The sequence below is a fragment of the Pogona vitticeps genome, chromosome 4 (assembly GCF_051106095.1).
Source record: "Pogona vitticeps strain Pit_001003342236 chromosome 4, PviZW2.1, whole genome shotgun sequence".
Lineage (NCBI taxonomy): Eukaryota > Metazoa > Chordata > Lepidosauria > Squamata > Agamidae > Pogona > Pogona vitticeps.
The window spans coordinates 239,631,000-239,657,728 of NC_135786.1; the positions used below are offsets into that span (position 1 = coordinate 239,631,000).

The window sequence follows — 26,729 nt, forward strand, 5'->3', positions numbered from 1 at the left end:
AGGCACAGAGGAAGGGAGGAAGGCAGGCAGGTAGGAGCTGGTGATGGATAGAAGGGAGGGAGGGAAAGAGAAGGAAGGAAGGAAGGAAGGAAGGAAGGAAGGAAGGAAGGAAGGAAGGAAGGAAGGAAGGAAGGAAGGAAGGAAGGAAGGAAGGAAAGAAAGAAAGAAAGAAGGAAAGAAGGAAAAAGCAGATGATGAGTGGATGGGTGGAAGGAAGGAAGGAAGGAAGGAAGGAAGGAAGGAAGGAAGGAAGGAAGGAAGGAAGGAAGGAAGGAAGGAAGGAAGGAAGGAAGGAAGGAAGGAAGGAAAAGAGAGGGAGGGAGGGAGGGAGGAACTCACAGGCAAAGGTATCTCCACTGGGCCTGGTTTGCGTCTTTAACCCGAAAATTCCACCCGGCAAATTGCTCCGATTGTTTGTCCCGAGCTAGCCGGGCACCTCCCACTGGGGAAAAGGATAAAACCGGGAGTGTTTTTCGCCACCTGCAAGACCGAGAGAGCCAAGAGAGTCGGACGCCAAGGGACGCGCGCGGTGTTCTCTGGAGACGCCAGCCAGCGGGGTCTCCTTGTGGTTCGGCGCCCTCGGGGCTTCAGAGAAAGGCGGAGAAGGGCCACAGCCGCCGCCGCCGCCGCCGGGTTCCAGAGACCGAGGGGAGCCGGCCGGCCGGGGATGCTCCTGCCCGCCTCCCAGCTGAGCCCGTCTCTTCGAACACCTTTGGCGGGACGGGGAGAAACAAGGAGCCGCCAAAAGAACCCACTCAGGGCTTTCGGTCCCTTGTCCAGCCTGAGCGCGTGAAGAGGCTCGGGACGAGGTCAGTGCGGCTGGCCTTCGAGGTGACCCCAAGGCGGCCAGCCACCCTCCTCCTCCCTCCCTCTGGGCGGCTGAGGGGGCACGATTTCCTCCCAGCCAAGGGTCCCGCCTGGAGACCAGGCGCTGCGGGGGGGGGGGTCCACCTGCCTAAGCTCCATGCACGAGGAGGAGGAGGAGGAGAGAGTCCTGGCTCCCTCCCTCCCTCCCTCCCTCCCTCGCCATCCCTCCTTCCTGGCGTTCTCCCGAGAGAGGCGCCCCCTACTCTCCCCAGCCCGCCCTCCCTCCCTCTTCATTGCCGCCGCCCCCCCCCCCCACTTCTCACCCTGCAGGATGCTCTGGGTCTCGACGGTTGTGCTGCTGGCCGCTGAACTGCTGGAAGGGCAGAGGGAGGCCGTGGGCTGCCTGCCACCCCCCGGGGGTAAGCCTGGGGCCAGCCGGCCGCCGCTGGAGGGGAGGGCGCCCGTGGAGGGAGCGTGGTTGTTCGGGGGGGGGGGCGAGCGCGTTGCGCAGCCGGCTTCCCTTCCTGATGGATCTTCGGGAAGACCTTCGCGGGAGCCCGCTTGGCCTTTTGGGGAGGCCTCACCCCCCCCCCCGCTCAGGGGTCCCCCCCCCCGCCACCACTCGGCCGGGAGGTGGGCAAACTGCCCTCGCTTTTCCACCCCTGCTTTTAAGATTCCTAACTAAACTCTCTCTAACTCTCTCGCGCACGCACGCACGCACATCCCGGTTGCCAAAGCTTTCTCCCTCTGAGCCCTTCATCAGTTCCTTTCCTCCATCCTGCGGTGGGTTAAATCTTCACCGTCAGTCCCCGCTTCCACCCCCACCCCCACCCCCATTCTGCCAGCCGAGGGTCCAGGTGGCAGCGTCTTCTCTACCTTAAAAAAACCTGGAAATGGTCACCCTCAGTCTGAATTGACTGGACGGCTACACAACCGTTATTATTGATTTGTTCCAGAACCCATTTATTTATTTGTCTTTCTGGTGGTTTAGGGTCCCTGAAAGGCTCTCCTCCAGCACCCCCTTTGGCCTTTTTCTCTCTGTCTCTCCTCCTCCCATCCTCTTCCTCCACATGCTCAGCATTTGGCAAGGTCCTTGGGTAGCTCTTCTTGGCTTTGGTCTCTAGCATCACTGCCTTACCCCTGAGAACCCTCCTTCTGACCTGTCCCACATCCCTTTCCAGGTTTTCCAATGCTGAAAAGGAAGCAGATAAATAGAGAGCCACAAAGCAGATGCTTTTCTATATTTCCGTGTGCCACCGGCCACTGGCCATGCCACGGAACCTAGGAAGGACCGTGAAGCGGGGTTCTCAAACCACACCTGTCTTTTTGACCATAGCAAGGAACTGGGCCCGAGGCCGGCCGGCTGCTCAGTCGTCCACCTACCCCCAGTGGGGCACGGTCTACAGCCGGGCCGAGAGCGCCGTGGACGGGCATCGGGATGGGGACTGGAGCCACGGCTCCTGCAGCCACACGACGAGGGAGAGGGAGCCGTGGTGGAGGGTGGACCTGGGCGCCCGCTACGCCGTCACAGCCGTGGTGGTGAAGAACCGGCAGGATTGCTGCTCCGAGAGGATCCAAGGGGCTCAGATCCATGTTGGAGACTCCCTGGCCAACCATGGGAGGTGCAACTCTGTGTAAGCTGCAGCCGCCTCCTCGTTTGACAGAAGAGAGGATGCCAAAGGGAGGAAGTAGCTCTCTCTCTCTCTCTCTCTCTCTCTCTCTCTCTCTCTCTCTCTCTCTCTCTGTGTGTGTGTGTGTGTAACCTGGGTTTGGCAGCCCACAGTAACCTACCTTCCTTCCTTCCTTCCTTCCTTCCTTCCTTCCCTCCCTCCCTCCCTCCCTCCCTCCCTCTAGTATACGAATGCTAAAAGGAATCAAACAAATGCCACACTAAGAAATGGTAAACCAAAGCAAGACCAATGTCGGCCCCGTGTTCCTAGCAGTAAAGGCACAACCATCAGCCCAGACCAAAACCTTAGGCCACGAGGCCAGCCTCAGGCACAATCTTCCACTTGTGGGGGCCCCCTGGGGATATCAGGAAGCAGGTTGGTGGGTGGAGTGTGGTGGGGGAAACTGACTTGAGATTGAAATGGACTTGTCTTTGTGGTTTTGTGAGGGATGGGGAAGGGCCTGCCGGCCCTCCTCGTGATTCTGTCAGGTTGAGTGATGGTTTTGGGGTCCCCCTGGAGCCAGCCCTTAAGGGGCAGAGAAAGCCAAGAGGCTTCATTCTTGAAAATATACAAACTCTGAACGGTCTTCATGCCGAGGGAAGCACACGGGGTCCTCCTCCTTCTCTTCTTTTTAATGTACGGCCTTCCTGAGAAGGAAGGGATGGCAGACGGGTCTTCCGTGGCCCGTCTCCTGTCCTCCCCAAAACAGGAGAGCCCAGCACAGGAGGCTCAAGGGCACCACCCGGTGCTTGCCGGTGCAGGCAAGGGTCGCTCCCCTGCAGCACCCCGCACTTTTGAAGCAACCTTCTTTAGCCTGATCCCCTCCACCTCTGGGGGCACCTCTGAATTCCACTGCCTGCCGCTGTCCCTCGGCAAAGGGTGCAAAATTGAGGGGGTGTATTTTAGGGGTCTTCAGTAAAGTTCAGAGCAGAAGACACCCACCACCACCACCACCCCTTGTATGGTTGCAGAAGATGGGAAAGACATGCACACCTCAGAACAGCTATTTTGTGTCCTGAAGTGGCGCGGCTTAAAGTCTGCCCTGGGGAGGAAAGGCTGGCAGTCATGCCTCTGTTAGGGGCACATGGACGTCTCTCCACACATCTACCCCACAGGCGTTCATCATACCCGCATCTCGATCTTTAGCAAGATCCATGAATCTGGATTGGGAGAGAGAAAGCCAGACCCCCGACAAGCTCTTCCTTTAAAAGAGTACCCGAGTGGAAGCTGGAGGATTCCCTGAAATTTTGGGCAGCTTGCTTCACACACCTATAAAATAGGCACCAAGGGGCTAGACCTCATTGTTTTTTTGGGGAGAGGCCTCAAGATGTTTCAGAGTCCCCATTCCCATTTATAGCCAATTAACACCTGGTGGGTCAAACACCCGCTCCCTGCCCAGTGTAAGTCAAGTCATGGGGCTTGGAGGAAGAGGAAGGGGCTGGTCCAAGGAGCCCCCCTCCCGGTCCCCCCAGCCCCTCTGACTGGCCAACCTGCCCTTTCTGCCTGCAGCTGTGGGACCATCACCAACGGCAGTGCCGGATCCCTGAGCATCGTCTGCTGTGAGCGACGTAAAGGCCGCTACGTGAGCGTCCTCATTCCTGGCCGGGAGGAGTCCCTGACCCTGTGTGAGCTGGAGGTGTACGGCTCTGAGCTGAGGGATGAGTGCTAGAGACCAACACGACAGAAGATGAGAGGAATATTACGAAGCACACCTGGAGAAACAGATGGCCATGATATTCTTGGATGCAGAGAAAGCCTTTGATAATCTTGATTGGAATTTTCTGATATATATGTTGGAAACACTGCAAGTTGGAGAAAGATTTATGAAATTAATTATAGCAATATATACTGAACAAAAGGCAAAAGTGAGAATTAACGGCGAGTTATCAAAAGAAATCCAAATACAGAAAGGTACTAGACAGGGGTGTCCACTGTCCTCACTCCTATTTATTTTGACTCTAGAAATACGAAATGAACAAATTAGAGATAAAAAGGAATTGAAAGGATTAAAAGTAAAAGGCCAAGTCTATAAACTGCAGGCTTTTGCGGACGATTTAGTCATTATACTGGAAGAACCACTGTATTCAATAGAAGCTTTGATGGCAACGTTAAAATTTTTTGGTGACATGGCAGGTATGAGAATGAATCAACAGAAGACCAAAATACTTACCAAAAACATGAGCGAACAAGAATGACAGGAGTTAATAGAGAAGACGAACATCCAAGAGGAAAAGAAAATTCGATATCGAGGAATACAAATTACAAAGAAGACAAGCACATTGTTTAAAGATAACTACATGAAACTAATGAAGGAGATACAGAACAGCTTGGAAAAATGGGACAAATTACAATTATCGCTGCTGGGGAGAATTGCGACGATCAAAATGAGTATCCTGCCAAAAATCTTATTTTTATTCCAGTCAGTTCCTATTATACTAAAACAGTCCTTTTTAAAAGAATTTAATAGGATAATCATGAGATTTATATGGCAAGGGAAAAAAACCAAGAATTAAAATTAAGACAATGCAAGATGATAAGCAGAGGGGCGGCTTTGGTCTTCCTGACTGGGTTCTGTATTATAGATCTTGTATTTTAGATTGGATAAAAGAATGGATAACTCTAGAAAACGATAGATTACTTAGCTTGGAAGGACATGATTTGCAACTAGGCTGGCATGCCTATTTATGGTATAAAAAGGATAAAGAACAAAAGAATTTAAATTCACATATGATAAGAAGAGCTTTACTGGGAATGTGGAGAAAAATTGCACAACAAATTTATTATAAAATACCTGTATGGGTGTCACCGATAGAGGCCTTTACCCAACCCAGTCTTATGACAAAAGCAAACTCTTTAAGATATCAAGACCTCTGGGTAGTTTGGGCGGCATATAAATTGAATGAATAAATAAATACATAAATATTAAAAAAGGATGGTGAACTAAAATCTAAAGAAGAGCTAGAGTCACAGAATATATATATAGAGTGGTGGCCTAGAGTACAGTTAGAATCTAGATATACAAAAGATAAAATAGAAGGCTTCTACTCAGAGCAAACGATTTTTGATAAACTTTTATTAGGCTCAAAATAACAAATTGTTAAGAAAATGTATAATTATATGTTGGAAATTAAGATGCAAGATGAAATGGTTAAGGAATGTATGATTAGGTAAAGGTAAAGGTTCCCCTTGACAATTTTTGTCCAGTCGTGTTCGACTCTAGGGGGCGGTGCTCATCCCTGTTTCCAAGCCATAGAGCCAGCATTTTGTCCGAAGACAAACTTCTGTGGTCACATGGCCAGTGCGACTTAGACACGGAACGCTGTTACCTTCCCACCGAGGTGGTCCCTATTTATCTACTTGCATTTGCATGCTTTCGAACTGCTAGGTTGGTGGGAGCTGGGACAAGTGACGGGCGCTCACTCCGTCGTGTGGATTCGATCTTACGACTGCTTGGTCTTCTGACCCTGCAGCACAGGCTTCTGCGGTTTAGCCCGCAGCGCCACCACGTCCCTCAATGTATGATTAAGTGGGCACAAAATATAGGGCATAATATTGATATTGATCATTGGCTGAAAATATGGCAAAATAACATAAAACTTACAAGATCGGTGAACTTTAAAGAGAATATATATAAGATGTTTTATAGGTGGCACATGACCCCAGAAAAATTGTCAAAGATGTACACAGATGTATCAAATAAGTGTTGGAAATGTGAAACACAAGTGGGAAGCTATTATCATATGTGGTGGTCATGTGGAGTAGCGAAACAATATTGGAAAAGAGTGCATGCTATGTTGGAACAAATATTGCTCTGTATGGTGCCATTAACCCCAGCATTGTTTTTATTGAGTATGATACCTGAAAATATAGATGAGTCAAAGAATTATATAGTTATATACATAGTTACGGCAGCTAGAATTTTATATGCTAAAAATTGGAAAAGATCAACGGTACCGAAACAAGAAGATCTTATTGAAAAGATACGGGAAATAGCAGAAATGGACATTTTATCAGAAGTCATGAAGGACTATCCCCTACAAAAGGCAACAGAAAGATGGGATCTATTTAACAAGTGGACAGAATCAACAGGCAGCTTGTGAACAGTACATATTGAAAGGAGAACTGAATCTAGAAGGCAGAAAAGAGTAAATAGAATAATTTAAAATCTTGATATGGCAATAGGTACAGAATGGATGGAAGTATGTTATTGTCTCCCCTCTTCCTCATCAATTCCAATTCCCCTTTTCTTTCTGTCATCCCTTATATTAAAAAATAAAAAAATATATTTAAAAAAAAAGAAGATGAGAGGCCCTCGCGCCCGGGAGCCAGGACGGCTTGCCAATAAATTCCCGGTGTTTTCCTTTAAGGCATTTCAATTCAGGACCATGCCCTTGTGGTCTCTGCCCTTCGGGGATTTAACAAACATACATCTGGCTCTTGCGGCACCTTTGAGGACTCACAAGGCTTATTTGGCATACACTTTTGAGAATGGCTACAGACTGCGTCTTCTGACGCGTGGTTCACAGGAGCGGGTTGGAGCCCACAAAAACTTATGCCAAAGGGCCGTGGCTAATCTTTGGGTTGACTGTTTGAGGCCCAACGTGGACGACCACAGCCACTTACCTTTGGACAAGATCCACTGGTTATTCCTCATCCATATGCCTGTTGACCTTTTCAAAGAATTCTAAAAGTTTTGTGAGGCAAGACTGACCCTGACAGAAGCCATGCTGATTCTCCCTCAGCAGGGCTTGTCCTTCTCTGTGTTTTAAGATTTTATCTTGGAGGAGGATTTCCACCGTCTTCCCTGAAACAGAGATTAGGCTAACTGGCCTGTCATTTCCTATCGACAAACTGGAATCTGTACAGAAGAGGGATAACCAGGATGGTAAAAAATTTGGAAACCCAGTGCTGTGAGAGGTAGTGGAGAGAGAGCTGGGTAGGGTCAGTCTGGAGGAGAGAGGCTTGTGTTTTGCTGCTCCAGGGCTAAGACTCCCAAGTCGTGGCTCCAAAGGACAAGGGAGGCAATATTTTGACTCAATATGAGGAAGGCCCTTTCGATGGGCAGTAGAATGGCCTGTCTTCAATGGGGAGGGAGTGTTTCTAATCAGAGATTGAGTGGGTTTTTTTTCTGATTCATCTGGAACCAACCTTGAGAGGGAAGGTCTGTTCCAGCTCTGTGGGTCAGTGATTCTAGGAAGATGGCTCTGGCAGAGAAAACTAATGGCTGGGCACCAGGAGCCTCTCCCAGGAGATGTGAAGGACCCAGAGCGGATGAGAGCCAAGGGGCCACGGCAGTTCCCAGGACTTTTCCAGCCAACATCTGCCACTTTTTGGGCTGCAAGCAAAAAACAAAATTATAGTCCTTGTGAGGCAGAGAAAAGGAGGAGAAGCCAAGGAAGGTGGTCCAGAGGATCTTTTATGGTACTGCAATTGCCAGTTTCATCACACTGAGCCCCTGCTTTTCACCCCCTTTCACTTGTGATCCCAAATAGGGACTTATTTTTGGTACAGATGAAATCGCAGCCCTTCTCAGTTAGCATGCAAGCAAGCAAAATATGTTTATTGCATGGCACACAAGCCATTGCAACATACATCGGATAAAACAATATAAAAGGGTATAAACGATATACTCCATTAAGATATAGTACAATAAAATATTAAAAGCCATTTAGAATCAAGTTGATTTCTATTACAACACAAAATTTTGACATCTAAGGAGAGGACAGTTATGAGAGGAATGTGGGAAGCAAAAGATGATTATGAGAAAAGTAACTGCAGAACAGGAAATGGCTGTGTCACCACTTGCAATTCTCTGGGCCCTGGCAATCTCTAACACTGATCTTTTGCCAGGGTCCCATAGACCTCCACTTCACACAGACTGAGGTACTCATTACGGTGGGGGACGAAGATGCTCACATAGCGCCCCTTGAGCCCTCGGCAATAGATGGTACTGACGCCTCCTGGGATGTCGCCTGTGATGGTCCCACACCTGCAAAGAGAATGGCAGGATCAGACCCCGCCGGCAATCGCTCTGCATAGAAACGATCTAGCCCTCCGTTGCGGATCCATTTACCAACCTCCCCCCACCCTTTCCTGTGGCTGCTCTTTCCGTGGCTCCAGGCATTGGCCTGGCCATTGACAGAGAGTCAGGGGACTGACGGCTGCTGTCCGAAGATGCTTCGAATGTCCAAATATACAGAAGGGACCGGAGGCACAGAGAGGGACCCTGAGAGCAGTCGTCTCCGTGGGTCAGGCATGGGAATGAAGAGGGCAGAGTCTGAGGGGAAAGGGCAGGGGGTTGACCACGAGGCAGGGGAGGTGAGGCGGGCGCCTCAGTGGGACAACTGCAGGTATTGAGGAAATGAGGGAGCTTCAGGGCTGAGCGACGGGTTCCTAGGAGGTGCCCCTGCCTGTTTTCCTCCGGTCCGAATGTGTCTTGAGGGAAACTCTGATCCCTGTTTCCTCACTAGCCCTTAATATGGATCCCAGCTGTTCATCATCACGAGTCTGAACACCTTGGAACTTCAGGGTGTTTCCTGGAAAACATTTCCTGCCGAGGGTGAAGCAGGAAAGGTAGAGGCAAACAATCGGGACTTACAAAGAATTGCATTGACTGTGGGCAGGCCCAAGGACAGGCACAGAGTCTCCCACGTGGATTTGGGCTCCACTGAGTCTTGTATTACAGCAATCTCCTCGGTTCTTCACCACCACAGTAGAGATGACGTACCGGCTGCCCAAGTCCACGTACCACCATGGGCCCGGCTCCAGATTAGTGTGGGTGCAAGAGCGTCCATTGTTAAAATCCCCATTACAATTCCCATCCACGGCATTTCCTGCCACTGAAAAGGGTGTTTCAGTGTAGAGGGAGGACTGGAAGGCCGGACGTCCTCTGGCCAAGTTGGAACCTAGGGGGAAGGAGCCGGAGAGAGAAATCATATTTTTCAGTTTTTAATACAATATATGTTTAAGGCTTTTTTCAAATACTGTAATCATTTATTATTTAGCTTTTAACTGTGTTTCTTAGTAGGGCAGGCCACCTTGGATCCTCTAGGAGAAAGACAACAGATCAATAAATAATAATCAATATTCTTTGGGGAAAATGGTATTGTTTGCAGTGGCATGGTGAGGGTGAGGGTGAAAAGTAGTCATGTTGATCTGTGCAAGCAGACCCAGACAAAAACAAATAACAAAGAAGAGGGGGGAATGCTGTGGAGCCTGAAAGAGGACAGGTGTGATTAGATAGGTTTTTGTCCTGCAGTTTGGTCCACGGTGGGGACAGGCCGGTTTTCTCTTTTTCCTGGTGTCATGAGTTCAGCAAAAGAAGATCTGGAATCAGAGGTGTTAATTACAGCTGAGGAAAATGCTGGGCAATTAGTATCACAGACAGCTGAATCGCCGCCAGATTCTCCTCCCCCACTAGCCAAAGTGAGAGATAAGCTTTGGCAGAGACTCACATGAATGCTCCACACAAGCAACATCAGGTCAACCAGCCTAGAGTTTTAACAGGATGGAATCTTTCTAGGAATTAGATGATTGTTGCTGCGATATAACTTCGACTCAGAGATTTGGAAGCTCATGGAAGCAACAAGTCAATTCCCTGGCTGACTATCTCTTTGCTGAAGCTGGTTAACAATCTTGAGAAATGGAAAGCTTTCCAGCTGTTATGACATTGAGGGGCCTTTGGCTCTACCTTGCAGGGGTGGTTTTGGTTCTGAGGTGTAGCAGGCCACTCTCAAGCCTCTACTAATACAGGCCTCCAAGAGTGCTCACTACTTCCCTTTTTTTTAAGAAAATTTTTTAATTTTATTTTCAAAATTATTGGGTAATGGGAAGGAATACAAAAGGCAAAGGGCAGTGGGGGGGATGGAAAAAGGGTTTTGAGAATAAGAAAACATCAAATGCATAATCATTCAATCTTTCATATCAAGTATATAAACATCTAATCTATTCATGTTCCAATAAAGGTTCATCTTTCTTCTTCTTTTTCTTCTTCTTCTTTTGACTATTTTGTCTATGTATTAACCTCTTTAGCTTTCAACTTATATGTGTAATACAGCTTAAATCTATGTTATTCCCACAGCATCAGAACACCAAGGCCAATTGTGAAATATATCCCCTCTTTCACCCTCCTTTTTTCTTGAGAATACACTCAACAGACCCAAAATAATATAAATTCTGCTCTCCCCTCTCCTTTCCTCCCTGTGCTTGTTTTGTTTCTGCGACTCTTTTTTCTTCCATATTTTAAAAGGGGAAACAATATCATTCAAAGTTTGCCTTTCAACCTCAATTTCCTTATCTGCTATCGCTACATCGCTTACTGGGTGGCCCTCCATCCCTTGTATATTATCTGATATCTTCATCAATACAGCTGGTTCTGAGATCTCTTTTTGGTGTAATTTAACCTCTGCTACCTTCCCTCTCCTAGAGCCTCCAATCACGTCTTCCATCTGGTCAATATAATAATTTACCTGCATAAATTTTTGCAACAGTGACATCTGAAAGGAGGTTTTCCAGTCTAGCCACCGATCTGTAATTTCCTCAGGGGGAGGTTCCATTTTCTGTTTCCACTATTTTCACTTAAAATTCCATCTCCCCTTTACCCCAATACACATCCAATATTTCTAATATTTCACCTTGCAACTATACAATATTAGCAATAAGATAGCAGGTACATTCAAGTAAGAGATGGAATCTAAAACATAAATCTCTCAAGTGTCTTTGTAGTCCAGCCCTTTTCCACGTCGCTGATAACTTTCAGACCGGTTGCTTTTTCTTTTCCCTTCTTTTCTCTTCTCTTCTCCAAGTCTGTTTTAACCTTCACCCGGCAAGACTCTATTATTAGAATGTCATTTGTCAAGATCCCAGTTCAGTTCAAACCACATAGCCCCCAGTTCACAGCTCACAGTCCGTTTGTCCCTTTTACTTCCAGAGGCTTCCTTCTCCTCCCCCGAAAAGGGAGGTCCAGCAATCAGAGTCCCGGCAAATATATTATCCACGGAAAGCAGAGTCCCACACAGTCTATATATATCCAAAGAGGAAAAGGGGTCCAAAGTGAACAGCTTGCAACAGAATTTATTTTTCAAAGCCTGTCAGTTGATTCTTCAAGAGTTATTTTTCCTCCTTTAATGGAGACACGAGCTATTTCTGCCTGGCTGTTCCTTTAGAGATGACTCGACCTTCAGCTTGGGTAAAGCTGGTATGCTAGGAATGCCGCTCCTTATCTCATTTGGTCATAAATTTGCACACAATCACTTGTTCTTTATTTAATGAGGTTTTTTATAGAACAAGGGCTTCCACTTACTTTGATGTATACTTTCGCCGTGCTTCTGTTTTCTTATTCTCGGCGAACGGAGCTGTCTTTGGCTAGTTGCCAAAAATGGCGCCCGTCTTCGTCTGTGCTGATGTGAATTTCCAGAAGAAACAAAAATCGAGTTGCTGCCCAATCTTCTAACTTCTGTGGCTCACCAGCTGCTGCAGAAGGGTCTCTCCTGACTCTTCCTTGCTTCCCCCGTTTCTGGGAGGGTCCCAGACCGAAGTGGTTCTAGCTTTTCCCGGGAGCTATTCCCGAGAGCTGCTAGCTTCACCAAGACAAAGCTCCTACTTCCCTTCAAAACTGCTGCCACCAACCTATCCTTAAAACTCAGAAGGACAAGTGTTTCTTTCAAACAAATAAAGATTTTATTGATTTGTACAAAAATAAAAAGGGTGAATCACAGGTATAACATCAATTAGGCTCTTTCTCACTCTCCCTATCAGTCTCTCTAAACTCTCATCTTCCAATCTTAATCTCCTCTCACACAACACACACACCTTATATAACCCAGCTCCTCCCACTTCTGCACCACCCTCCGTCCTCTCATTGGCTGAGGTTCCCCTGGCCAGCTGTGACGGACAGGTGAGATCAGAGCTGTATGCCACATGAGGCGTTACAGTTGACTGGGGTTACTGATTCCAAAGGGTGCTACCTGGGCAAGCCAGGGGTGAAAAAAATTGGAAAGCAGTATCCAGGGAATGTAGGGCTTTCCCCCCAGATCTTTGGAGCTGATAAAATCTCCGTGGTTCCCCCCAGTCAGCAAACAAGTTGGCGCCCTTAAGCATGATAGCTGAGGCACCCTGGGAGTTGCAGTCCAAACAAGGAAGGCTTCAAGGCTCTGTGCCCTATACCTGGATCTGTTTGTGAGCGTCTGTCTTCCAACCAGCAGGATAATGACCCCAGAGTAGTCTGGCCATCTCTGGAAACTTTGCCGCCTTCTTAGAAAGGACTGCTTTTCTGTTTTAGGTCTTGGGCAGAGAGCCAAATACACCTGCGAGCAACACGTGTGAACATGCTGTTCATCTGCAGTGTTTCATTGAGGGTCAAAGGGAAACATGGCTCTTGCTCTTCATTAAGATGCTGTTCCAGTTCCAGTTGTCAGAAAAGCCCCTTCACCGCCCACAACCCCATTTTCTCCAGTTCTTACCAATGCCTTGCAGCTCCGGTCTGCAACTCTGGCTTGCCCCAGCCCCCACCAACAGTGCCAAGGCCGACAGCCAGGTCCAGAGGGTGGGCATCCTGCTAAGGAGAAGGAGAGACGGCGGTGAGATGTATTTCTCTCCCTTACGAAAACCCATATTTTGCAAAAGTCAAACCTCTTCCTAAACTTTCCAGTGATGCTTTAAATGGGAATAATTTATGTTTGCTTACTCCTAGCAGAGCGTAAAGGTAAAGGTAAAGGTTCCCCTTGACAATTTTTGTCCAGTCGTGTTCGACTCTAGGGGGCGGTGCTCATCCCCGTTTCCAAGCCATAGAGCCAGCGTTTGTCCGAAGACAATCTTCCGTGGTCACATGGCCAGTGCGACTTAGACACGGAACGCTGTTACCTTCCCACCGAGGTGGTCCCTATTTATCTACTTGCATTTGCATGCTTTCGAACCGCTAGGTTGGCGGGAGCTGGGACAAGCGATGGGCGCTCACTCCGTCGCGTGGATTTGATCTTACGACTGCTTGGTCTTCTGACCCTGCAGCACAGGCTTCTGCAGTTTAGCCCACAGTGCCACCATGCCCCTCCCATCGCCACCACTACGCAGAGCGTAGCAAAGAAATAAAACAGAGAGAGAGACCCAAGGGAGCGAGTGATCAGGGAGAGCTAACAGGGCTTTGATAAAGGAAAGGTAATCATAGAATAATTGAGTTGGAAAGGGTGACTAAGGCCATCCAGTCCATCCTCCTGCTCAAGGCAGGAATCTAAATCAAAACAAATCTGGCATTCTTTTGAACATCTTGAGCATTAGAGCACCCACCACCTCACAAGGGAATTGGTTCCCTTGTCGTACTGCTCCAACAGTTAAGAAGTTTTTTTTCTGATATTCAGATAAGATCTGACTTCCTGTAACTTGAGTCCTTTGTTACTTGTCCTGCACTCTAGAATGACTGAAAACAGATCCTGCCCCTCCTCTTTAGGACTACATTTCAAGTATTTGAAAAGTTAATAAGGAAAGGTAGCAAGCAAAGTGTGTACTGGAGAAAGTAACAAAAGAAAAAGGGAGACCAAGGAAACCAAGGCAGAGAGTCACATCCCAGCATCCTTCAAGCCAGGGAAGATAAAGACCAACAGAAGAAAACAGGGGATGTGGAAGGAAGAGAAACTTCAGTGGTGGTGGGCAGCATTTGTCTTTGTGCCAGGGAACAACACACGGTGTGCACGTGCAGTAATTGCAAACTGGTAGGACTGTTGGACAGGCAGGCCTATTCAACTTATATGCAGAATACATCATGCTAAAGGCCGGACTGGAGGAATCCCAAGCCGGAATTAAGATTGCCGGAAGAAATATCAACAACCTCCGATATGCAGATGATGTCACTCTGATGGCAGAAAGTGAGGAGGAATTAAGGGACCTTGTAACGAGGGTGAAAGAGGAGAGTGCAAGAAACAGTATGAAGCTCATCATCAAAAAAAAAAAAAACTAAAAAAAAAACTAAGATAATGGCTGCTGGTCCCATCGCCTCCTGGCAAATAGAAGGGGAAGATATGGAGGCAGTGACAGAGTTTACCTTCTTGGGCTCCATGATCACTGCAGATGGTGACAGCAGCCACAAAATTAAAAGACTCCTGCTTCTTGAGAGGAAAGTGATGAGAAACCTCAGCAGCATCATAAAAAGCAGAGACATCACCTTGCCAACAAAAGTCCGCATAATCAAAGTTATGGTCTTTCCAGTACTGATGTACGGAAGTGAGAACTGGACCATAAAGAAGGCTGGCCGCCGATGAAATGATGCTTTTGAATTGTGGTGTGGAGGAGACCCTTGAGAGTCCCCTGGACTGCAAAGAGAACAAACATCCCAATTCTGAAGGAAATCAACCCGGAGAGCTCACTGGAAGGACAGATCCTGAAGCTGAGGCTCCAAGACTTTGGCCATCTCATGAGAAGAGAAGACTCTCTGGAAAAGACTTTGATGTTGGGAAAGTGTGACGGCAAGAGGAGAAGGGGATGACAGAGGACGAGATGGCTGGACAGGGTCATCGAAGCAACCAGCATGAATCTGACCAAACTCTGGGAGGCCGTGGAAGACAGAAGGGCCTGGCAAGCCTGAACAGCTGAAAAGGAGGAGGAGAGGAGCGCACACCGGCTGGTGGGAGGGGTATTGGCTGGGGAGGTGTGGGAAGTAAATGCATTACAAATCAGCATGAACCTCCGAACCGAGGTTCATGCCCATCTCTACTTGAAAGGCTGTGCTACAGAGGAGAGTCATGATCTGTTCTCGATCATTCCAGAGTGCTATCAGAGAGAAAGAGAGAGAGAGAGAGAGAGAGAGAGAGGACAGAAAAAGGGAGGGAGGGAGGAAAGGGCTTGCATAAAACAGAAGGCGTTCAAAGAAATTGGGTACATACCAAAAGCAAACTGACTCTGTGTGTGTGTGTGTGTGTGTGTGTGTGTGTGTGTGTGTGTGTGTGTGTGTGTGTGTGTGTGTGTGTGTGTGTGTGTGTGTGTGTGTGTGTGTGTGCGCACGTTACATTTCATGGGTTGACTTAGAACAAAAGTGACCATCTGAGCTTCAGATATTCCAGCCAAAGAAATGCCAAAACTCACCTGGTCTCTGTTGCTTGGCTGCCTTTCTTGGTGGTCTGGCAGTCAGAGCTCCTTGCTTTCAGGAGAGCAGGAAGATCTCCGTGGTTTGCTTCTGTGTGTGTGTGTTTAGTCGTTTAGTCGTGTCCAACTCTTTGTGACCCCATGGACCAGAGCACACCAGGCCCTCCTGTCTTCTACTGCCTCCCGGAGTTGCTTCTGAGTGAACCCTTTTAAGCCCCTTCTCAGGGGGCGGATCCTGCCTTCCTCCGGAAAGCAAGCCATGCAAACAGAGAGATGGGCTGAGTCCAGAGTTGGGCTATAGACCTAATCATCCCTAGGGACTTGGCTTTCAATCTGGGGCTTCCTCTTGGCTGCTGAGTGTGGTCACCGATGGACACCTGGCCCTTCCTACGCCTCGGTGGCTGATTCTCTAGAAAAGCTGTCAATGAGTAACACTGGTCCTTCAGAGGTAGACCTTCGGAACAGAAAGAGAGGAAAGCAGGTGTTTGCTCTGGCTGGGTGCCCAATTAAGGTGCTCTGCTCTCATGTCAATATTCCTAAGAATCGTCAATATGAATGGTGGAAAAGGGGAGGTTAGGATGCTGTGCCAAAGCCTGGAAACACCCTGGGATTCTTCTGGATGGAGGCGAGCAGAGAAACATGGGTATCTGTCTTTGACCCTGCGAATGCCCAGTGGTCCCTAGGGATGGACTGGCACCAAGGCATCTTTGCCTGGTACCCTTCCAGAGATTGAAATTCCATTGCGACTCCCATCCCCCACAAGCACTTGTGACTCTCAATGGGAAATGAAAGCCTCTGCACGGATCCTGCCTTCCCCTTTTCATGCATCTTCCGTAGGGGAAGCCATGCAATTGCATTCACCATGTTGGGATCTCTGTGGGGAGGAGTTTTTTTCTCCCTTTCAAATGCGTTATCCTAGTTAAATTCAGCAGGTGAGGCATTTGAATAGGTAACCGGGCATAGCAGGGCACTCATTTCAAGAGAGGGGCTGAAGCACGGTTGGCTCAAAAAAACAAACAAACATATTTTAAATATATGTGACTTCAGGTCTTTAAAGTGGTAAACAGGCAGAATGGTGGCGGCTGGTGATCAGGGCCCCCGTCTGGCTTCTCGCCTTACCTCATGGGGCCTCTTTATTTAACCCTTTTGCCCTGTTACTCATGAGCAAGGAGCTCTTCCTGGCCGCTTCCATGGGGTCTGCCAATCTCTTTTCTTTCTGGTTCCATTGATCTTGGCTCTTGTTAGAAAATCCAAAACCTGGAGGAGTTGGAGGGGGGGGGGCTCAGTCCATCATCACTGCTCTGCACAGAATCAGGAAAGACCTGGGGGCGGGGGGGGCGGGCAGGGAGGGAGGGAGAGGAAGGGGGGGCTTATCCGGATTCTGCCTTCCAACTGGGGAGTTGCCTCCTGCAGTCCAGCTCCCTGAAGGCGAGGGGGGTGCCCGAGAGGGAAGAGATGTGCCAGCCCCCCCCCCCCAAGAGGGTTCCCAGCCCATCCTGGGGATCCGCAGCCTCCCTTCTGGCCTGAGGAGGGGTCCTGGCGTCCTTTAGGTCCTTTAGGAGCAGCCCAGGGGGTCCTGGTGAGCGCGGGACGGACACACCCAGGACCTGGTTTGTCTCTGCTGGAGGGGATGATGGTGATGCGCCAGAGATGGACATTCTTGCCCGGAGATCCCTCGTCATTGCAACTGGAAACGCAGCCATATACTGTATATTATGTCAATGTATAGCCAAAGGAATGTAACCTTGAGAAGAAGAACATTGAAGGCATATCAAGTTAAAGTCCTCTTTTATGGCCCTTTGTGTGTTTTCTTTACATAACTACGCACACATTCTTGTTTCTTGAGAATTTCTTTATTATAGACGTGTTCTGTGTGTGTTCTGATTTTTTCTCTGCTAGCACAATAAAACGCTTTCCTAAGCTTTCAAAAAGAGAGAATTGAGGAAATCGCTTGAAACAGAATTATATATGTGTTTTTCTCTACATAAATGTATTTCTGCATCAACTTATTTCTCTCCCCCTTTGGGCGGGTCTGCCTTTTCTGCATGCACATTACATATATATATATATATATATATATATATATGTGCATATATACATATACATATATACATATATTTTATCTATCTGTCGGCCAAGAGGATTAAGATACAACAGCAGGGACAGGGGCCTTGCTTTGGGGGGGCGTGAGTGGCCAGTTTCCTGATTCATCGGGAGAGTAGATTCAAGGAGCCAGCCTGGGGCAAACAGCTTTCCAGCCCTGTGGGTCAGTGATTCTAGGAGGACGGCTCCGGCAGAGAGAACCAACGGCCGGGCACCGGGAGCCTCTCCTGTGACCTATGGAAAACCAAGTGTGGGCTCTCTCCAAGGGGCCAGTGCAGTTCCCAGGACTTTTCCAGCCACTTTCTGGGCTGCAGGCAAATATATATATAGCCCTTGTGAGGCAGACAATAAGAGGAGAGGCCAGGAAAGCTGGTCCAGAGGTTCTTTATTGTTTTATATTTACCAGTTTCATCAAAGCAATCTCCTGGTCCCCTCCTTACAATTATGATTCCCAACAGGGAGATGTTTTTTGGTTACAGATGAAATCACAGCCCTTCCCAGTCATCAGGGAGGCGAAAGGCAAAAGGTGAGTAGGAGAAAATTAAACTGTTAAGCGTTCCCTCGGGCCTCTGGGGATCTCCAGCACTGATCCGCCACCCTGGCTCCATAGACTTCCACTTCGCACACATGGAGGAACTCCTTCCGGCCGGAGATGACGATGCTCACATAGCGTCCCTTGAACCCATTGCAACAGAAGGTACTGATGGAACCTGTGGTGGTGTCTGTGATGGTCCCACACCTGAAAAGAGAATGGCAGGATCAGACTCCATGGGCAAAAACGCCTGAATTGATTGAGAGGTTCATAAAATTGATCTAACTCTCCATCACCGATCTATTTACCCGCTTTCTCCCACCCTTTTGTATGTGTGTGTTCTCTGCCGTCAAGTTTTCCTCCGGTCCGAATGTGTCTTGAAGGAAACTCTGATCCCTGTTTCCTCACCCACGTGGATCCCGACCGTTCCATCCCACTGTCTCCTTGCCAAGAGCAGGCAGGATCCCCCTTTCTCTGTCCTCTCCGACCTATCATGTGCTGCAAGGTCACCAGCCCACACACCACAGGATCTTAAGTTGGTGTTTTGTGCCCCCCCCCCAAGAAGAAGACACCAGGGGAAGGCAGGTAATGGTTGCTCAGCAATGCAAGTCTGCAATGCCTTGGAACTCCAGGGAGTTTCCTGGGAAACGTTTCCTGCTGAGGGTCAAGCGGGAGAGGGAGAGGCAGACCACGGAGACTCACAAAGAGCTGTTGGTGCGCTGGGCGGGGGCAGAGTCTCCCACGTAGATTTGGGCTCCGCGGATTCTCTCGCCACAGCAGTCTCCTCGGTTTTTCACCACCACAGTCGAGATGATGTGCTGGCTGCCCAAGTCCACGTACCACCACGGATCCAGCTCCCACTTAGTGTGGCTGCAAGACCGTCCCTCGTACCAGTGGCCGTCACAGTTCCCATCCACGGCATTTCCTGCAAGCGCACTGCTCGGCTCGGTGAAGTCGGAGGTGAAGAGGGAGGACTGGAAGGCGGGACGTCCTCTGGCCAGGTTGGACCCTAGAGGGAGGCAGCCGGAGAGAGACGTCGGGTTCGGGAGTTCTGTCTGTTTAACACTTTTAAAATACTGTAGCCATTTATTAATTCATGTTTAACTTTGTTTCTTCCTACTGTAAGCCGCCTGGCATCCACTAGGAGAAAGGCAAGACATAAATAATTTAAATAAATAAATACTAATAAATATTCCGTGTAGATTAGAAAAGGCCATGAAGATGGTTTCCTCCAGGCAAGAATGACAGCCTGGCAGAGAACGAGGTGGAGGGAGAAGGTGCAAAGGGAGGTTGCCTGCGGTGGCATGGGGGTGGCGTGCGGGGAGCAAGGTCTGCCAGAAAAGAGCCATGACAGTCTGCACAAGCAGGTCCAGACCATAAGAAAACAAAAAACAGGTGAAAAAATAATGCTGTGGCACCTTAAAGATGAAGAGTGTGATCATCAGACAGGCCTTTGAGCCTTTGTCCTGCTGTTTGGTCTACATTTGGGATGGAGGGGGGGATTTCTTCCTTTTCCTGACAACCATATGAGATACATGCCATCACAAACCAACCCTCATTCATGTCTACCTGCACCTTTTTCGGTCCCTGTCAGCGTCTACTTTTCTTTTTCTCTCTGGTTGGGATAGAATTGCTCCCTTTTGGTTCATTTCAGTTGGGTGTAATTGCTGGGGTTGACTGGCTCTCCCTTTGCTGAAGCCGCTTAACCAACTTGAAGAATGGGAAGTTTCCTGTCCTCTCACCTGCATGGGCCAAGGGAGAGGAAGTTTTCCATTTTTATTTTAATTGTTGCTACGGCCCCAGGCGTCACTTATTTCTAAATACAATGGCAACCTCTTCTCCCCAGCCCTCTGGTCTACCCTGATGATAGATGGAAAAACCTGGGGGGAGGCAAATCTGAGAGAGGGCGATCGCCCCCTCTGTGCCCATCCAAACCTCTGTAACACATGATGTCCTGTGTCAGGGGGGCAACAATTAAAAAGAAATGCAAAACCTCCTCTTCCTTCCCTTCTGGAGGCAAGCAGAGAAAAAGCTTCCCATTTCTCAGGAGAGTGAAGCAGCTTGGGCAAAGCATGGAGGATGCAGTAGGGGGAGGTTTTTCTTTAAAAAATTGGTTCTTGTTTTGTAGAACTTTTTGCTTCCCTCTGTTAAATTTGATTCTGTTGTTTTCAGGGCTCCAGCCTATCAAGGTCTTTTTCAGTTTTGTTCCTGTCTTTCAGGCTAATAGCAATTCCATCCAATTTTGTGTCTTCTCTACTATAATAGCAATATTTTCTCCAGTAATTAACGATATGAATGTAGATTGCACAATGTAGGTTGCAAAGAAGGATGAGAGGTCTAGCTGGGTGGCACCCTTTGCACATGGCGGAGGAGGGGAGCATGCAGCCCCCTCCCTCTCACCCCATTTGAAGAGAGAAATGCCTGGGGAATAGGAATAGGGAGAGTTGTTATTTGTATTACATTCCATACAGAGGGCCTTCTAATCAAGTCAGTAATGGACAGACATGCATCATCTATGTGAAAGTCCTTGCAATAGGGAACAATCAAGAAGAATTAACCTACTGCTAACAACCAATTAAAAAAGAAAAAACAGATAAAAGGCACTGCTCGCTAACCTCTCACTACACTGGACAAATCTGGCTCCAAGTTGAACCTCCTCTAAATTGGTCCAGTGCTGGTTTCTTACAGAGGCCATGAGGGTTGTTTTTTGGTTCAAAAAAAAAACACAAAACCCCACAACCTACAAACAGTATTCAGGCCCACCACAAAAATACAACAAATGTTATGGTCAGCAAAGAAGGGACCCCCCCCTCACCACTGCAGGAGTACACCGGATACCCTGGTCGCCTAGAGTAGTCCACCACGACTAGATAGGCGGGATATAAATTAAATAAATAAATAAATAAATAAATAAATAAATAAATAAATAAATAAATAAATAAATAAATAAATATAATAATAATAATAATAATAATAATAATAATAATAATAATAATAATAATAATAATAATAATAATAATAATAATAATAATAATAATAATAATAATAATAATAATAATAATAATAATAATAATAGTTGTGGCAGGTATATATTGGAACCACAAAATGCCGCATCCATACCCTAATCAAAGAACATGAGAGACACTGCAGACTAAAACAACCAGAAAAATTGGCAGTAGCTGAACATGCCCTGAAGTACTGGACAACACTAGCAATCATTATGTTAGAATGCACGGAGAAGCCATTGAAATCCACAAACACCAGCAGGCCTTCAACAAAAAAGAAGAAAGTCTAAAACTCAACAAAGCCTGGCTCCCAGCACTGAAAAATACAGCCTGCAAAAGGTCAACAAACTCTACCCAGCCACAAGGACCAGTTATCACTGCACACAAAAGACCAGCTAATGACATCCATCAATCACAGTGACAGATAATCTTTCCCCCTTATCACAAGAAAAACACACTGATCACCATAATCACCCAATCACCTGAAAAGGACAAAAGCTGATCCCACAGCTATAAATACTCAAATATCCAACAAACTGCACCAGAGCACAGACAAAGTTCTGACTCCTGTCCTCTGAAGATGCCGGCCACAGAGACTGGCAAAACGTTAGGAAGAAAAACCTGCAGAACATGGCCAAACAGCCTGGAAAACCCACAACAACCATTGGATCTCGGCCATGAAAGCCTTCAAAATTACATTTTAATTGTAATTTAAATTTTTAATTGATAGTCATGGATCTAGATTGATTTTGTAGATTGCTTTTGCTGTATTGGTTTTTAGTGTGCTTGTTTTAATTGTATTGTTTTAATTGATGTCGGTAGCCACCCGGAGACTTGCAGAGTGTGGGTGGCACACAAGTTGAATGGATAAATAAAAGAAATAAAATAAAACTGCAGCTGCTGTGGCTCACAAGCTCTGTCAATGTGTACTTCAACTTCCCTTCTAGCTTTTAGATCCATGCTGTTCCAGTTCTCTTCTAAGAGTGTCATCATTTTACACTTGTTGCACATGTATGCCATGTTACATTCAGGTGCGTAGACAAACATTGCAAACGCTTTGCAGGTCACCGCAACTGAAGTGTCTCTTTCTTCCATAATCCCTGTTACCTTTTTGCTTGGATCTGTTCATCTATGAATTTCCTTTCCTTTCTTTTGTTAGCCTGAACATAGCTGGGAAAGTCCACTAATATAGACACCTCTTTCTCTGTCTCCTTGGTCTCTCCCTTGCTTTTGTTCCTTCCGCCAGTAAACCTTTTATTCCTACCTTTCCTTCCTATCTCTCCCGTGTCAAACTCCTGTTAGCTGTCCTTGGTCGTGAGCTCCCTGGGTCTGACTCAGCTGTACTCCTCCACTGTACGCTGTTAGGATCCAGCAATCAAAAGACTTGTAGTCCAAATAAGAAAGGTTTCAAGGCTCTGTACCCCATACACAGATCTGTTTGTGGGAGTCTGTCTTCCAATTGGCATGGTGAGAACCATGGTGCTCTCTCTCGCTGCCTCTGAAAACACAGCCTTAGCTGCCTTCTTAAAAGGACTGCTTATGTTTTGTTTGTTCTGGACCTTGTGCATTGAGCAAAATACACCAACAAGCAACATGTGTGCTGTTCACCTGGAGTGTTTCATTGTGGGGGTAAAAGGGAAAGATGGTCTTTGCTCTTCACGAAGATGCTGTTCCGATTTCCGTTGTCAGAAAAGCCCCTTCTTCTCCCCTTCCACTCCAATTTCCCCAGTGCTTACCAATGCCTTGCAGCTCCGGTCTGCAACTCTGGCTTGCCCCAGCCCCCACCAACAGTGCCAGGGCCGACAGCCAGGTCCAGAGGGTGGTCATCCTGCAAAGGAGAAGGAGAGAGGGCGGTGAGAGGTGTTTCCCTCCATGACAAAGTTGGCCTGCGGTGCTGGGAAGGACAGTCAAGGAGGACCACCAGAAAGCCATGTGTGTGCATAAGGCAAACCTCTTCCTAAACTCACCAGTGATGCTTTAGATGGGGGATGATTTCAGCTTGCTGACTCCTAACAAGAGCACAGCAGGAGAATAAAACTGAGACAGACCCCAGGGAGTGAGCAACCAGGGAGAGCTAAAAAGAGTTTGATGGGGTGGAGGTAGTAAGCAAAGATCTACTGGAGGAAGTGACAAAAGAGAAGGGGAGACCAAGAAAACAAAGGAGTGGACTTTCCTAGTATCGTTCAAGGCAGAGAAGACAAAATAAGGGGCACTGCTATCTCTTCGGCCAGTTCCTTCAATACCCTCGGAGGCAGTTCATCCAGCCCCGGGGATCTGGACTCATTTGAAGCAATAAGGTGCTTCTCGACTATTTCTTTATTGATCTCAAGCTGCAATCCTAGCCCCTCCTTTTGTATTTCACCTTTGCCTGGAGGAGTCTAGACTGTCTTTTAGGAGAAGGTACAGCTGAGGTAGGAATTCACCCACATCTGCCTTTTCTTTGTCATCTGTCACCATCATCTCGTCCCCACTGAGTAGCTGAGCCACTCTTTCTTTTGCTATGCACGTGCCTGAAGAATGACTTTGTGTGGCTTTTAGCATCTCTCGCTCACCTCAGCTTATTCTCAGCTTTTGCCATCCCTGCAGTTTTTTGCTACTTGTCTGTACTCTTCCGTTGTGGCCTGGCCTTCTTTCCATTTCCTGTACATGTCTTTTTTTGGTTTTTAAGTCCTCCCTGAGCTTTATGTGAAGCCACACTGGCGTTTTCTGCTGCCTCCCCCCTTTTTTTCTTGTTGGAATTGTTTGTAGTCGTGCCTTTAGAATTTCTTTTTTTAAAAAAGCTCCCACCCTTCCTGGATTCCTTCTCTTGTTAGGATCTCCTGCCATGGGACCTTACATATCCTTCTTCTGAGATTATTAAAATTGGCTTTTAAAAAACCCAGCCGACATGTACAGCTACACTCTGCTTTCCTTTGAAACCAAGAACTCTAGAAGGACATGGTCCCTTCCGTCCAGAGTTCCCCTTACTGCCCCTTCCTCCGCCAAGCCTTCTCTGTTGGTCAGAATCAAGTCAAGGAAAGCAAATCCTCTCATTTCTTTCTCCACTTTTTATAGGAGAAAATGATCAGCCACACAAGCCAGGAATTTCTTGGAAGGGCCAGACTTCGCAGAATTTGCCTCTCAGCATATATCTGGATAACTGAAATCTCCCATCACTACTACGTCGTGTCTCTGTGAAAACTCTGCAAGTTGTTTTTCCTACCGATGATTGAGCCATCGGTAGGAGACTCCAACTACCGAGTTCCTATTTGGTATTTGGTTTTCTTTTGTATTTTACCCCAACTATGCTTGGGGGGCATTGATGGGGCCCTACAGCCATTGAAAGATATAAATTGTTCAAAAAGAACACAAAAACTAGAAAGGAAGGTGGAGTGGCAGTATATGTAGGAAAATACACATTCCTGCACATAAATACCGGAGGAGGAGATGAACTGTCCCATTGAGAGCATCCGGATCAATGTAGTGGGAGTGAAAATCGAGTCAAACCTCTTCTTAAACTTTCCAGTGATCCTTTAGATGGGGCTGATTTCTGTTTGCTGACTCCTAACAAGAGGACAGCAGGGGAATCAAGAGAGATCCCAGGGAGTGAGCCACCAGGGAGAGTGAACAAGAGTTTGACAGATGAAAGGTTGTCAGGAAAGGGAGCAAAGAAAGGGTCTACAGGAAGAAGCGACCAAACAAAAAAGGGGGGTGGGGGAGATCAAGGAGACAAAGGCAGAAAGTTACATATCAGTCACCTTTCCCAGCATCCTTCAGAGGAAGGGAAGACAAAGGAAAGGGCACTCACAGACAAACGAAGAAAGCAAAATGGTAACAGGAACTGTGGAGGAAAGAGACCTTTTAGTGGGGGTGACCTGTAAAGTGTGTGCAGTGCTTGTTTTTGTGCCCGAGAACAACACTGCACATACAGGCCGCAAGTGCAAACGGCTAGCATTTTTGGAAGAAAAAGTGAAAGAACTGGAGGAGCGAGTTACAGCTTTGGGCTATAAGAGAAGATGAAGAGGACATAGACAGAACTCTTGAGCAGCTAGTGCCACAAAGGGAGGCGGGTTGACGGGGGAAGAACATCAAGACAAAGGGGAGGGCGGAGAATGCTGAGGAGAGAACCCACTTAACTGAGAAAGCACCACGAAAAAAAGTCCCAGTCAGGATCAAAAGAAGGAGAGGGGACTCTTCACCAGTGGAAAGGCAGAACAGCCTTGCAGATTCTTGGAGAGGGGTCCGCCAGGCGTCATGGAGAGGAAGACAGACAGGAGACCCTGCAGGGAGGGCGTGAGGGAGGCTGAAGCTCAGCCAAGCAGAGTCACTGAGCCTACGCCCGACAAAAATTAAGAAGAGAAGAGTCGTGGTAGTAGAAGGAGACTCCCCTTCTGAGTGGGAGGAAAACTGAAATAGGCCAGGGAGATCCTGAGAATGGATGATGGGATGTGGCAGAAGGATTGCCATCACTTTTAAAACCCACAGATGCATATCTCTTGCTTCTCACCCTTGTGTGTGTGTGTGTGGGGGGGGGAAATGACACAGCCCAGAGGAAGAAATCATATCAGACTTTGAAGCTCCGGGAAGGAAACCAAGGACTTTGGGTAGCCCAGATCGACTTCTCCGCCATCCCACACTGTTCAGGAGAGGAATGGAAAGGGAGAGGAGGGCACCATAAGGCTCAGTCCTAGGCCCAGTGCTCTTGAGCATCTTTATTAATGATTTGGATGAACACTTATCAAATTTGTGGGTGAGACAAAATTGGGTGGAATATCTGAATGAATCAGGAGAATTGGAAACCAAGCCCTAGGAGGAAAGAATGAAAGATCTGGGCAGGTATAACCTTGAGAAAAGGAGAGTGAGGGGAAATCGGATAGCACTCAAAAGATAGTCGTACAGAGGAGAAGGAGGAAGATTTGTTCTTAATCATTCCAGAGTGTGGGACACGTCATAACCGGCTCAAGTTACAGAAAGCCAACTTTTAGCTGCATATCACACAAAAACCTCTGAACTGTTAGAGCAGTTCCAGGACAAGGGAACCAAGGCAGCAAGGAAGGAAGAGAGGCCTTGGATAAACAGAAGGAGTTCAAAAGAAATGTGTACATACCAAAAGCAAGCTGACTCTCTCCCTCTGTGTGTGTATGTTTTGTCTGTTTACTTCTCTCTCACATGTGGGTTGATTTAGAATAATGTGGATCTCTGAGATTTTGGTGTCCCAAGAGACTCCGAAACTCACCTGGTCTCTGTTGCTTGGCTGCCTTTCTTGGTGGTCCAGCAATCAGAGCTCCTTGCTTTCAGGAGGGCAGGAAGATCTCCGCGGTTCACTTCTGAGTGAGCCCTTTTAAGTCTTCTTTGAAGGGGGTGGATCCTGCCTGCCTCTGGAAAGCAAGCCACGTGAACAGAGAGATGGGCTCAACCCAGAGGTGGGACACAATCATTCCTGTGGGCTTGGCTTCCATCTGGGACTTCCTCTTTGCTACTGATTGTGGTCACTCATTGAGACGTGATCCTTCCCGCTCCTTGGTGGCTGATTCTCTGCAGAAGTGGTCAGTAAGGAACGCTGGT

The 26,729-nt window shown here is 47.6% G+C and overlaps 2 protein-coding genes and 1 long non-coding RNA gene across 4 annotated transcripts in view; 1 reads left to right on the forward strand and 2 right to left on the reverse strand.

Annotated features, from left to right (window-relative positions):
* Positions 1-88: 88 nt before the first annotated feature.
* On the reverse strand, positions 89-1,256 carry LOC144588743 (uncharacterized). The gene is made up of 2 exons (XR_013544428.1): positions 1,131-1,256; positions 89-480 (listed from the first exon to the last, which is right to left on the reverse strand). It is a non-coding gene; the product is annotated as an uncharacterized LOC144588743 (long non-coding RNA).
* Positions 475-5,304, forward strand: LOC110084845 (fucolectin-1). Of its 2 annotated transcripts, none has more exons than XM_072999661.2 (4): positions 475-809; positions 1,138-1,226; positions 2,144-2,441; positions 3,987-5,304. In XM_072999661.2, the coding sequence occupies exons 2-4, from the start codon at positions 1,139-1,141 to the stop codon at positions 4,144-4,146; spliced, it is 546 nt and encodes a 181-aa protein (XP_072855762.2). In that variant the 5' UTR covers positions 475-809; position 1,138; the 3' UTR covers positions 4,147-5,304. The 2 variants fall into 2 exon arrangements, with proteins under 2 accessions (XP_072855762.2, XP_072855761.2); XM_072999660.2 differs by having other exon boundaries at positions 786-809; positions 1,989-2,441.
* Positions 5,305-6,623: 1,319 nt separating this feature from the next.
* Positions 6,624-26,729, reverse strand: part of LOC110084815 (uncharacterized) — a 28,292-nt gene continuing 8,186 nt past the window's right edge. The window contains exons 6-13 of the mRNA XM_078393101.1: positions 26,401-26,575; positions 22,922-23,013; positions 18,883-19,189; positions 18,200-18,387; positions 15,546-15,600; positions 12,938-13,029; positions 9,076-9,382; positions 6,624-8,466 (exon numbers count right to left, since the gene is read on the reverse strand). Of these exons, the coding sequence (XP_078249227.1) occupies positions 8,307-8,466; positions 9,076-9,382; positions 12,938-13,029; positions 15,546-15,600; positions 18,200-18,387; positions 18,883-19,189; positions 22,922-23,013; positions 26,401-26,575 (1,376 nt within the window). The 3' untranslated portion in view covers positions 6,624-8,306. The remainder of the gene's footprint in view (positions 8,467-9,075; positions 9,383-12,937; positions 13,030-15,545; positions 15,601-18,199; positions 18,388-18,882; positions 19,190-22,921; positions 23,014-26,400; positions 26,576-26,729) is intronic.